At 47.7% G+C, this 13,368-nt stretch overlaps 1 protein-coding gene across 1 annotated transcript in view; it reads right to left on the bottom strand.

The window, feature by feature from the left end:
- Nucleotides 1–13,136, bottom strand: part of LOC103605245 (dedicator of cytokinesis protein 1-like) — a gene marked incomplete at its 5' end in the record, with an annotated part of 45,490 nt that extends 32,354 nt beyond the window's left edge. The window contains 6 exons of the mRNA XM_008589826.1: nucleotides 3,848–3,931; nucleotides 4,999–5,175; nucleotides 7,785–7,871; nucleotides 11,249–11,333; nucleotides 12,780–12,858; nucleotides 12,995–13,136. Of these exons, the coding sequence (XP_008588048.1) occupies nucleotides 3,848–3,931; nucleotides 4,999–5,175; nucleotides 7,785–7,871; nucleotides 11,249–11,333; nucleotides 12,780–12,858; nucleotides 12,995–13,136 (654 nt within the window). The remainder of the gene's footprint in view (nucleotides 1–3,847; nucleotides 3,932–4,998; nucleotides 5,176–7,784; nucleotides 7,872–11,248; nucleotides 11,334–12,779; nucleotides 12,859–12,994) is intronic.
- Between the last annotated feature and the right edge of the window lie 232 nt (nucleotides 13,137–13,368).

Genomic DNA, 13,368 nt, shown 5'->3' with positions numbered 1-13,368 from the left:
GTGTGAAGGCCAGTCTGTGTGGGGTGCTGTCTCAAGGTGAGAGCATAGCCTCCCTAGATACTAAAAGCATTTTTGATTTAGTATGGACCTTCCTCAAATGAGCATACTGCAATTGAAACAGTTCTGCATTTTTTTTTATCGGTGTGATTAAACTCTTAATTGGTCAGATTGTTTTCATCAAAGAAGCTACTTGCTGGAAGAGAGCTAAGGCCATTCGGTTTAGGTCACTGGTACTGCCTGAACCACAAAATGACAGGTAAACAAGGTAGGAGAATTCATCACTCCCAGCAGTCCCTGACATTGACCGGATATAACCTTCTTATGGGATGGGATCTGTCCCCCATTCTATGTCTATTTGGGGCTGAACTGCAGCTGTGATTCTAAATGGAAGAAAATAAAAAGATGTTCTGTGTAAACACTCCAGTGTATGACGTCTTGTTATACAAATAGAAGCCATGGAACTAGAGCCTGAAATGGTCTACGGAGGCACTGTAGTTCAGTGGGCTGCAAGCAGGCTGAGCATCAGAATCCCTCAGGCAGATCCCTGAACCCCACCCTGATTTGCTCTAGAAGGCTCCTAGGAATCTGCATTCCTAAAGTGTTGCTTAGAGCCCACAGAGGGCAGAACTTTCCCAAAGTCACACCTCTAGGTGTTCAAAGTGATCCTGCAACCTGCTCGGAAAAGCGCTCTCCTCGTGGGTGCTGCTGCATTTGAAGCTTGCTCCTGCCTGCCCCCCATAAAGATCCCTGCCCCACCAGCAGCACAGAACACATGGACACCCAGCTCACTGTTCCAGGAACACCGCCCCTGGCCACAGCAGTTGCGACTGTCATCAGCTGGGGTGATGAGCGAGTGTGGTCTTTCATCTCTGCACATTTCAAAAGAGAAATATGTGCACATCACAGCAGTTTAATATGAGACTGTGTGGATTCATTTGTGGACACTCAGCGGGGATACTCAACAATGACAGCTGCTTCTGGGGAAAGACAGACCTGTGCCTTTGAGGAAGTGGCTCATGACCTGGTGTCAGGTGCACACCCAGAAGAGGCACCACACAGCCTGCACCCTAACCTCCGCCTCCCACCTGCTGAGGAGCAGGGCAGCACCATCTTCTATCTCAGAGGCAGCAACAGAGCAGAGGAGCTGCCTGGGACTTATTAGCCAGCCTTCACAAGCGACTCTAGGCATCGGAGCTGCACTTATCATACACTGGCGATGGAAACTCTGCAAACGAGTCCTGCAACTCCCAGGAGGAAAACTCACTCTGCCCTGATAGAATTTCAGGAAAAAAAACCAAACCAAATGAACTAACAAAATGAGAACAAAGCAGTTTGATAACTCCAAACTTCTTATTTTTAATGAACGTATGACTCAATTACCAATACTAAGATGTGGGTGTTCAAAACATTTGCAAATGAAAGCAAAATCACATGTAATGTTTTGAATATGTATTTTTCATCACTCTTTGATTTAATGAAGTTACTAGAAAACATTCTTTCAACTTTCCTGTGAGCTGCTTTAAAATTCACCCTTTAATATAGTTATTAGGGGTGATGACATAGTGCTGACATAAAGTTGCTCTCTGGGGAACAAATTATTTTCCTCTGTAGGACTTGAAACTCTTAAAATCCAATTTGCTATAAAAGCTTAACAGGAAAAAAAAATCAATAGAACTTTTGCAGACCCAACTAGTTTTTGTGTAGCAATGGTTTTATAGCCTTCAGAAGAGTTTTGAATTTTGTACCCTTTAGTTTCTATAACATCTAAAATGAAAGTATTCAAAATTTTAAACTCTCTCACTCTTTTAGTAACAGAGGGAGACTGCCTGCCTACATGAGGCTTACACTCCATGCAAAGAAACCATCGCTGGCTAATGATGTCCCTTCCAGTCAGCTCTGAGGGTTTAAAACAATTCCAAGGCAAATAGATTTCAAATGCACGCAAATCTGTTAAGTTTTTATATATAAACGTTATAGCCATTAGAATGGCTATTACAGAAAAAAACCCAGAAAATAACAAGTCTTGGTGAGGATGTGGAGAAATTGGAATCACGCATCACAGCTGGTGGGAATGTAAAATGGTACAGCCACTGTAGAAAACTCTGGCAGTCCCTCAAAAAATTAAACAGAATACCATATGATTCATCAATTCTACTTTTGGGTATATAGCCAAAATATTGAAAGCAAGGACTTGAGCAGATATTTAAACAACCATGTTCATTAGCAACATTAGTCACAATAGCCAAAAAGTGGAAAAACCCAAATATTCATCAACAGATAAATGAATAAACAAAATGTGGTCTCTTCATATAATGGAATATTATTAGGTCTTAAAAGAAATGAAATTCTGACACATGTTACAACATGGATGAACCTGGAACACATTATGCTAAGTGAAATAAGCCAGACACAGACAGACAAATACTGTGGGATTGATACAATATTTGGATGGTACCCAGAGTAGGCAAATGCATAGAGACAGAAAGTAGAAAGGTGGTTGCCAGGGGCTGGGGAGGGGCGAGGGGGATGGAGCGTTAGTGTTTAATGAGGACAGTTTCAGTTTTGCAGGATCAAAAAGTTCTGGAGACGGATGGTGGTGATGGTTTCACAACAGTGTGAATGTGCTTAATGCCACCGAACTGTACACTTAAAAATGGTTAAGATAATAAATTTTATGTATATTTTATCATAATTATATATAATAGATGTTATGTTCGTGTATAAATATAGAAGTACTTAGAGTTATAAAAATCCATTCTGTCTTGTGCATCTAAACACAAATTAGGAGAACTTATGTCTTAAAACCGAAGCTCAGCCTCGCCACCCTAAGAGGTCTCAGTGGACAATGTCCTGATGACAGAGAAGCCACTATGGTGAGGCTCCGTGGTGATGGCCAGAATAAAATCCCCACAGAGGAGCAGCCTTGCCCTGTGCTGACTGGGCACAGAGAAGCCGCACAGATCTCCAGGCCCCATCTGGGAGCCTGGGGCTCCAGCTCAGCAAAGCGGCCTGGGGGAAAATGCCAGCCCAAGCTCAGGCAGGCCCTTGCCCCAACTCTCTCTACACCCTTTACTCAGCCTGGGGCGTGCACATTAGACCTGGAGGAGATCTTGCATACAGCACCCTCCTCAGCTCCCACAGGAGAAAATGAGGCCTAAAGAAGACAGTTGCCCAAAGTGGCAGAGTAAGTGCAGCCGAGCACCCAGGAGGACCGGGTCTGGCTGTTCCCTGCACCGTCAAGCTCAGGAAGGCTCCCAGACTCATCAGCAAGTAACTGGAAGCTGATCAAAGGCCACCCTCCAGAGTTACCTTCCCTTTCAAGAAAGACTCGGGGGCCTCTAGAGCATGAGCAGAAAAGCAAACTAAGATGCAGAATTACAGCTGGAAAAACACAAATGAGGACACACGCCACTCCAGAGCCTGATTCCAGAGCACAAGAGTTGCTCTGTGGCTCCGACCTACCAAGGCCGAACACCCTTCCTGTGACACGACAGAGCTAAGATTTCATGGCTCTGAGCTTGCTGTGGTGTTGTGTTCCATCAATGCCAGGCAGAGAAACATTTCCAGCAGCTGGTATAATTGGCCAAGGGGAAGAAAGAGACCTTGTTCATTTGCAAAAGACAATTCTCTGGGTGTTCAATCCATGACTGCACCCAGGAGTTGGATTAATCGTGGTGGCAGTGGATGGTTTTACACAGAGGAGCACATGGTCAGGTGCATTCTGATGACCGTCCTGGGCCTCCATGCTGGCTGCACATGTGTGCTGAGGCGACCCAGGCAGACATGGGCCTAGACCCCGTCTCCCCCATCCCCCCCAGCCATGCAAGGCTATCATGGGACACTCTACCTGCCAGGCAATCAGGTCCTTGAGTTTCTCGATCTTTTCGTGGGCCTCAGGGTGCTCCTGCAGGTACCGGTCAGTAAAGAAGGCCTGGTGGAGACATGGAGAGCCACTCAGTACGCCTGCTCATCTCACACAGAGTTTTGCACACCTACTGCACCCCAGGCTGTGGGGTTGAGCTGTGCATAAAACAGACCCACACCCCTGCCCTCGCGAAGCTCATCCAGACTCTGGGTTGAACCTTCCCCGGATCCAGGGCAAAATATCCGATACAGTCAAACTCAGTGGAGCTAACGGGCAGCCAAGGAGGGTGTTCACAGTGGCTTCCCAGTGCCTGGAGTCCAGCAAAGGCTTGGCTCACCTGGATTGCTTGGTCCTGGTGGGTGGCAGCGATGACAGCCCTCCCTCCCCACTGCATGCCCGTGACCCAACCTGGCACCTGCTCCAGGCCTGACCCAAACCTGAAGGTGGCAGAGCTACCTTTTTGTCCAAGGGCAATTAACCACACCTTTGCAGCCCGCTCTCCAGACCTGTCTCAGTTTTTACTTTGTCTAGATCAGGGGTCAACAAACTTTTTCTGTGAAGGGCCAGAGGGTAAACATTTTAGGTTTTGTGGACCATAGGGGTCTCCACAGGCCATAAGTAAATGAATGGGTATGGCCATGTTCCAGTAAAACCTCATTTGCAAATGCAGGTGGTAAGCTGGAATGTGCAGATCCGTCTAGACTACCCTCCACATCCTGGAGCTCCCACCCATTCCCACTGAGCTATCACCCAGGAGACCAGCTGTCCAGGGCCCTCCACCGGACCAGCGCTGCCTCCCTAGCCTAAATATTCTGACGCTTTTGTTTTTCTCTAAACCTGTATCTTACAGCTTTAATGATCCCAGGCCTCTTGAAAGCCACCTGAGGGTCACCCTCCAGAGCTCCACTAGCCCAAGCTGGGTGGGTCAAGCTGTCTGAGGACCCCAGGGGAGCCATGCCTGGGCTCAGACCGTGACCCTCCAGCCTGCAGAGGCCCCTCCTGCCTGGCTGTGGCTCATCACTGCTGAGATTGCCCAATGAGACCAGGATAGTTCTGGGCTTTGGGGACAGTGTTTGGAATTTCCAGTCTGTCCCAGGGCAGGGGAGTAAAGAGAAAACTGGCATGCCACGTGCCTTTTCATAATTTGCGAAGCCTCCCATGACGGCAGGGTCCACGATGCCATTCAGGAGCATGGAGAGCGGGTTGATGGGGAGGCTGGGGTCATCCAGGTGCTGCTGCACCATGCTGTTGATCTTGTCGTTTGTCAGCTGCATGGTCTCAATGGCATTCTCCAGGGGGCTGATCTCCACCTGCAGTGAAGGGAGACAACACGTCAGCCCACCACTGGCGCCAGCTCTGGGCCTTGCCAGAGGAGCAACATGTCAAGGTGGGGCAGGTGTCCTGCTTCTCCACACGCCTTCCCAGCAGTTTTTGGACATGATCACTTACAGCCCAACCAAGAGGAGCTTGGCATTTTATTATCATCTCTTGCTTCCAGAGACGGAGCACTCACATGAAAATTCCATAACAGCAAAAGCTGCTCATCTCTGGGGTGTGCGTGTGCACGTGTGCATATGTGAGCACGTGTGGCCATCCAGGAACACACACAGCCTGGAGTGGTGTCTGGACACAAACTGTCTGCTTCATAAAGGAGGCTTGTTCTCCACTGGTTTTATAGCCGGTGAAGATTTTAGCGAATTATGAGGAAGCTAGGAGAAGGCCTGGGCTCTGTGTGAAACCTGCTGTACCTGTCTGACCAGGGAAGTTGCAAGAGGGGCCCTGCCATGGCCTCCACTTACCCTTTACCCCAGGGCTGGGGACAGAGGGGCTGCTCATCACCCCTTGCAGCCCAGCCTCAAAAACCTCATTGGCAAATCTGACACTGATCAGTGGGCCCTTCAGTGCAGGAGGCAGGGGGACCAACTGCCTGTCCCCCTCAGCTTCCCTGGCACACCTCTCTTGCACCCCTGTCCTCCTTCTCTGGGGGACTTCAGGTCCTTGCCAAATCCCAACACAGTGCTCCTCTGGTTCAGAAGTGCAAGGAGAACATGGCCAAGTCTAAAGCAGGGACCACACCTCCCACCAGGCCTCCCGACCAGGCTAGGCCATGGGGACCACGTCCGGGATGACCTCAACCCTAATTTCAATCCTCCCAAAGGAGATGTGGTGGGCCCTGCCATGTGCATGAGTCCTGGGGTGTCCTCTGCATGCGGCCCACAGGGGTCTCCTGCTTTCCTCTCGCTACAGCCTCGGGGGACTATCTGAGAGATGGAGCCGGGGGAGCAGAGAGGAACCAAGAACAGACAGCTCTGGGAAATGCCCAACCCTGGAATGCTGCCCTCCCCCCATACCATGCTTCCCAGGCCCTGGAGGTACCATCCAGGAGCAGGACTTCACCACATGGACACTGCAGGGCCTTATTCCACTTTGACCAACTGCAGACTCCAGGTTGCTGATCCCATTTGCCACAAGAAACAATCGTGTCCTAAACCAAACCAGGTTAGCTGCTGTCCCCACAGATACCCCATGGTGGTTGGTCCCAGGAGGCACAAGCAGGGGTCAAGGGGATTATTGGGCTTCCAGCCTCTTAGTCTGTTAAAAAGCAGCCCGAGGGTGACGCACATCCTCATGCAAGGTCAGGACGCCCCCTCTCTACCTCCAAGCTATTAAGCCGGCTGGCTCCCGGAATCCCTGATTACAGGGGCTTATGGCAGAGGCTCATTATGAGGATTACTGCCTATTTAGGAAGGGCTTGCTTTTCTGTCATCTCTCACACATCCATCTCCAGCCCCAATGGCCCCAGCAAAGGGGCTGCACGTTTGCCACCTGACAAGTAACTCCTGACAGCCTTCCGTCCACCAGCCACTGCCTGGCGCTACGGGGCACAGAACGGGAGCTCCCAGGGCAGAAAGTGAAGTGTGCCCACAGTGAGGGGCAGGCAAAGGGCCTCAGGAGCTCAGAGCAGGATGGGGTGTGAATGACTGCAGGTAGCTGTGCGGGGTGGGGAAGTCTGGCAGATCACGGGGCTCCCGGAGCTGCCCAGAGCTCACGCAGGCATGAACAGAAGAGAGTGGACACATGGCTGGGAGAGGGGTTCCAGCCACGTCCTAGAGCCAAATCATCAGGTGTTTCAGGGGGACTGGTAAACTAAATTACAAGCACCACACCTCTAGGTGAGATCCTGCCAGGTACAAACAAAAGGCACCGAGACACAGGAACAAAAACGTACATATTTCAATCAGATCTTTCTGTACTGGCAATTGCCACGGCCCTGACATTTCAATATGGTCAGTAAATCTGCTGCCAGACTCTGGTTCATGTAAATGAAACTGTCGGATATCTCACCATAAATGTGTTTTGTGCAGATGAAACTGTCTGATAGCTCACCTTAAATGTGAGTTTCATGTAAATAAAATGTTCCCACAGCAAAGGAAAGTTTAGCTTTGCTGAGAGATGGGAATCATTATTAAAGTGCCGGGGAGGGGTATATTCTCAGGCTATTTTTGCTTGAAATGAGCAAGTACTATTAATTAATTTATTTGTCATGTAAATGGTAATAAAACCATCCGGAAAAAAGATCTAAAAAGTTTATGTCAACTGGAACTTGTCTTAAACTTTTCATTTAGTTAAAAAGAAAGAACTGTCAAAAGAGCACAGCTGTGGCTGAACTTAAATGTTTTGTAAGAAGAAATGAAATCTTAGTTCTGGTTTTCTTATACGCTAGAGGTGTGTGGTCACAAAGCATTCCCACTGAAATACTGGTGGGCGAGGAGATGCTGACACTGAGGAACAGGGAGGGTGGTTACATGAACTGCAGCATCTGCTGTGTGCACACGGGCCACAGTGACCAGGTGACATGCTCGGGTGAAGACGGTGTGTCAGACCATATCAAGAAGGAGGGGAACGGACGATTCCTTACCATGAAAACAGATTTGACCTCAAACCACCTTAAAATTCCAGGTAATTTATATGCAGTTGTGTATATGGTTCTCTCAATCCACATATTCTGCAAAGGGAACAGACACACAACACTTATTAGCAGGATGTCAGCAGGTGGATAGTTCTGCCCTAGCAGGGACTTACAACGCCATGTGCTACGGGACACAGAGTGGGAGCTCCCAGAGCACAGAGTGAAATGTGCCCAGAGGGAGGGGCAGGCAAAGGGCCCCAGGATCTCCTAGCAGGGTGGGGTGGCAGCGACCGCAGGCAGCTATGTGGGGTGTCAGCCCCATAGCATCAAGTCCTACAGGATGGGGGTCCACCTGTGCTCAGTGTAGGGCAGGTGTGCCTGGAGGTAGCACCTTACAAGTCACATCAAAGTGTTCCTGTCCTAGACAAGCTTACCCACCTCCCTACTATTTGGCAACGAAAATACAATAGGTGAGCAGTGAAGATATATATATATATATCTACCTCAAAATGAGGCGGCTTCCCTCTTCAGCAAACGGATTTTTGGAAAGGCTCCAAGTGAGTTTTATGCTGGCCTAACTTAGTGTTCAAAATAAACTCAAGCAAATGCATTAAGACTGGATTTAATGAAAGTGATCTCTCACATTCTAATATAATCAATATCTTAAGCTTTAAATTTTTTTTAAGATAACTAATATGTTCACATGAGAACATAAGATAGGGAAAATAGAAGATAGGGAGAGAAGTCACCTGCTACCTAGAGATAAAAACTTAAACATTTTAGTACCTATTGTTCAAGACTTCTTATTAAGTATTAAAAAGTGTATATGTATATTTTAAATAAAAACACCATTTTACAATCTGTATTCTTTGTACATTAGTACATTACATACAGCAGGAAACTGTTTCAGGACAATAAATACAATTCTAAGCCTCCATAAAGGTCACGAACTCCATTGTAGGGGCAAACTGCAAATCCTTTGTCCCACCTCCCACTTGGGCACATCTAGCTTTGCAACAACCTTCTGCTATTCTAGATCTCCCTGTAAAGCAGGATCACCGAGCGCTGTGAGTCTGTCAATAGTAATGTAGATAGAAATAGATGGGATAATGGAATGTCATATTTCCAGGAAACTGGCCTGGATCTTAGAAAGCATTTATCCCAAACCTCTTAGATTCTAGTGGAAGAAAGGAAGGGCTGGCAGAGGCCTCGGGGACACGGGGCAAGGCTCCTGCCTCCCTGGCCGATGATCCTTTTGCACCTGGCGATAGCTCCCTCAGACACTAGCCCTGGAAATGCAAGCAGGTGTGCCCTTTTGGCCATCTCTAGCCCACACCTCCAGGGCTTTCTCTCACACCAATCCACTCTGCAAGGGGCCTCTAATTTGCATCCTTACAGCCGGCTCCCGCTAACTCAAAGCCCTGTCCCAGTCTCCCCCCTCCTCGGCTGGCCTTCCTTGCTTCCCAGAGTTTCACCCCTTGCCGGGTTTGGAGGTGCTGAGCTGCCACACTTAGTTCTGGGCCTGGCGGGGCAGCTTCTCCAGCCCCCTGCCCTTGGAGCCAGGCTCCCTGCACGAGACGCAGAGCCAGGCTTCCCAATAATACAAACCCCCTGCTTAGCCGGAAGCCTGAGGCTTTGTCAAGTGTGTCAAGGACCAAATCCTGTGGCTTCTGAACACTTCATCCACATGTGAGGATGTAAACGGGGCCATTAGGGGATTCTGGGGCCATTTAGAAGAAGCACAGCCTCCGAGGCTTAGCACAGCTCAAAATGTCAGGAGTCTCGGTCACCCTGAGCTGTGCACCCTTTGGCAAGTCGCTTGACCTCCTTGTGTCTATTTCTTTACAGTATAAGAATATACATACTTGCCAGAAGGGAGAGGTGCAAGGAAAATTCAAGAACTGCCTCTAAATCTTGCAGTCGAGAGACACTATATAAATAATAACATCACTGCTTCCAATGACTGCAATAGACAGAGATTGCTCAGGACCACTGTGCTTCACGTGGGTGTGCAGGTGGATGTGCCTGGGCTGAGTCCTCCCTCGCTACTACAGACAACACTGCAGTGACCCATGACCAAGCAGGTCCAGGAGGCTGGCATTCACCAAGAAACAGGGTCTTTGTTTTCAAGCAACCAGTGTGTTACACCTGCAGAATACTTTAGAATTCACCTGACTCCAAGCTCCCTCAAGCTCCAAGTTGACACACAATCAGGCCTCAGGGCTAGAGGGACTTCCCAAGCAGGCTCTCAGGAGCTGTGACAGGAGACCCACAGGGACTGCCCTGAGGATGAGAGGATGGAGGGAGGACACCTGAGGGGTTTGCAGGAGAGTGGGTGGTCACCGCTCTTGATTTAAGGTGCCCGGCTGCAAGTGCCCAGAGCTTCCTTTTGGGTTGCAAGAAGGGTGCTAATTCATTTGTCACCTCCTGCACTCCAGATGCCTCCAGAGTGCAGACAGAGGAAGCCATTCCCAGCAGTGATGGTCCCCCTCTGGGTCCCTAGGGCTCATGCCTTTGTGCAATAGGAACCTATACAGGGATTTCTGGAGGTTTATCCAGGCAAGATGGAGAAACGTTAACACAAAACACTGTGGTTTACTTGATGCCTTTTGAAAATGGAATCCATTAACCTGGTTTTATGTACAGCGTACTTCAAAAAGTAGAAGGAAACGAATAGAAAGACTCGTATTATATTTGAATTCTATTTTTCCAAGAACTTTTTGAACTATCCTTGTATACTTTTTAAAGGCTATAAGGATCTGTGTTAGTATTTCCATGACTCTAATGCAGTGATTCGCAATAAGGGACAATTATCCATGTCTGGAAACTTTTGATTGGTTGGCCCAACTGGGAAGGTGGCACTCGCATCTACTGGCATCTAGAGGTCAGGACGGCCCCTAAACATCCTACAATGCTCAGGACAGCCCCCAACACAGAGAACTACCCAGTAGTGACGTCACTAGTGCCAAGGTAGGAGCCCTGCTGCAGTGCGCTGTGCCACAGTGAAGTTCAGGCACTGGCCCTGGATGGTGAGTGAACAGCTGGATCTAGATCCAGCTTGTCTCCTGACTGCCATGTCACCTGCAGAAAGCCATGTCAGCAGTCAGCACACTATTTGTAACTAGAGATACCAACACCAGATGCAGCACCTGGGGCTCACTGGAAGACAGCTGCCGTACAGGCAGGAGGGAAGGATGCATGCACCAGCACTCAAACAGCAACAACCCTCGATCACAGACCTTAAGGACCTCAGTGATAGCATCTGTGAAATGTCAGTAGTTCTACTAGTTTGGAGGAGGTACCAGATCGGGATTTCTGCACATAATGTACAAGGACAGTAACACTGTCTTGGGGGTAGACTTTCAGACCACACTTCCCAACAGGCAGTTTTGTAGGGGGTGGAATGAGGTGTTTTTGTTTGTTTGCTTTTTGTTTTGGTGGTGTTGGTATTTTGCTGCTGTTGTTGTTTTTACCGCAAATTCATTGTCTGGGTTTTTCTCTCCCTTCCGGATTGGCCGAGAATATTCAAATCGCTGGACCTCGTTCACCCTGTAAAAACTGCACAGAGACAGACAGATCATTAGACATTTAACCCAGAAAACATCTGATTTGCTTTTAGACATAGGGTCTGGCCTCCGAATATGTCACTATATCCCCAACCTTGGCCTGAAGTGATAGCCTTGGCTTCCTCTCCCAGCCAGCCTTGGAAGGGAAATGTTGACAGGTGGAAAAATTAACTTGAGTTTTGGCCTCCTCCCCATCCCTGCCAGCCCTCAAGGGAGAAGAGACGCTGAGTAAGAGTGAAATGGGCAAAAACAGAAAAAAGGTGATGCAAAGGAGAGGGTTAAAAGGTTTTGTATTCACTTTATGTGGTTATTACTTTTTAAATGGTTTTAAACACTTTAGGTTCTGGTCTATAAAATGCAGATTTTGCAACCACCCAAAGAAGGGCAGACATGGACGTAAGCAGCTGCCTTCCTCCCTGGGTCAGGGGTGGGTCTCGTGCATGTAGCTCGGGCAGGTGCAGGGAGATACTTCTCCCCCGACACTGAAATGTAGGCAGACGCCCACATCAAAGGAAACTACCAGAGCATACTCTACAGTTCCCCTTGCTGGATGCCTGTCTCTGAGAAAAAATGTTGCAAGCCTTAAAAACGTATGCTTGTGAAAGCAATCACTTGTAAATAAAGAGTCCTAGTTTATTTCCCATTTTTGCTGATGAAAGGTGAAAGAAATGATGACAGGTTAAAGAAAACACCCAACATCAGGATACAAAATAAGCGGATCCTGAGAAATATTAGGCCATCAAAGAGGTTAATTTTTCATTATGGATCAAATAGAATAGAACATGGATCAAACAGAAAAGAAAATTCTTAACATCAAAGAAACGTCTGCAAAAGCAGATGTTCCTACACCACTGCAAAGTCAGGTGCAGTTTCAACTGAAAGGCATGAAATCTCACTCAGATTCGGACAGGTGACTCATGAGGTTTAAACATCACTTCATAATCCCATATTATATAATTGCTGTGCTGTGGGGTGAAGGGTTCTTCTCATGTGCATCAGCAAGAGCAAATGTCCAAATCCTTTTTCCCGCCTTTATAAAACGCAGACACTGAGGCAACACCCAGATGTACGGACTCGGATTTGCTGGGTGTGGGGCTGGGCTTGTGTACCACTAAAAAGCTCAACTGGGATTTCTACCCCACACGGTGGGTCTATAAGGAGGCCAGAGTGCTGCCTCGTCCTCCTGCCTGAGATTTTGTTGACTCTCGACCTTGGGAATAGCCTATGCATCCTCCTGGAACATGGATTAAGTTCTTCCTTCACTTTTTTGGATGCTGACAATAATTAGCTTCCCTTGATCTTGCAAGAGGATAGAAAGGGCATCTGGAAAGCTAATCAAAGACTAAGATCCATCCTCTAAAAGGTGGAATTATCAGCAAGAGATCTGTATACAGCTTTTTACCATTCTCATGTTGGGTAAGAAAAATGGGACCATTACCTTACAATCTGCTCTGACACTGGCCTGTGAAATTTAGGAGGCAAATCAAGTTTGGGCTTTACTGTGAAGCACTGGATATCTGCAACGAAGTGGGTTAAGGATCCATTAGGCAGTGTGGACATCGACCATCCGAGAAGCCCCCCAAGTGCACCCAACCATCTGAATGAATGGCGTCGTGACCGTCTGATAGTCGGGATGGTTGTTTTAAAGGATACATTGGCCAGGAGAGTTTTTAATATCGTCGCCTGGCGGGGATGTTGTTTTCATTTTCTCGGCATTTGGAAACTGAGTTAATAGCCGAGCTTCAAAATCTTCTCGACGTTCATACTCCTTCCCTCGGTAAATGAAAACTTTTCCCTAGAAACAATGACATTCATTAAATAACACCACAGGGGGAGGGCTGGGAAAAGTTCACACACAAATGCACTCATCTTCAAAACATGCTGGGCAGTTTAAAAACAAAATGTCATTGTCATTAAATTGTCAAAAATGTCATTAAGAACAACTTGTAATTTTTTTACTTGTAATTGCATTGGTCTTATTAATCAAGAACACACAGACCTAAGTCATGTAAGTTAATGCTGTTTAA

The sequence above is a fragment of the Galeopterus variegatus genome, unplaced genomic scaffold, assembly GCF_000696425.1.
Source record: "Galeopterus variegatus unplaced genomic scaffold, G_variegatus-3.0.2 Scaffold5678, whole genome shotgun sequence".
Lineage (NCBI taxonomy): Eukaryota > Metazoa > Chordata > Mammalia > Dermoptera > Cynocephalidae > Galeopterus > Galeopterus variegatus.
This window is presented reverse-complemented; position numbering and strand designations above follow the sequence as displayed.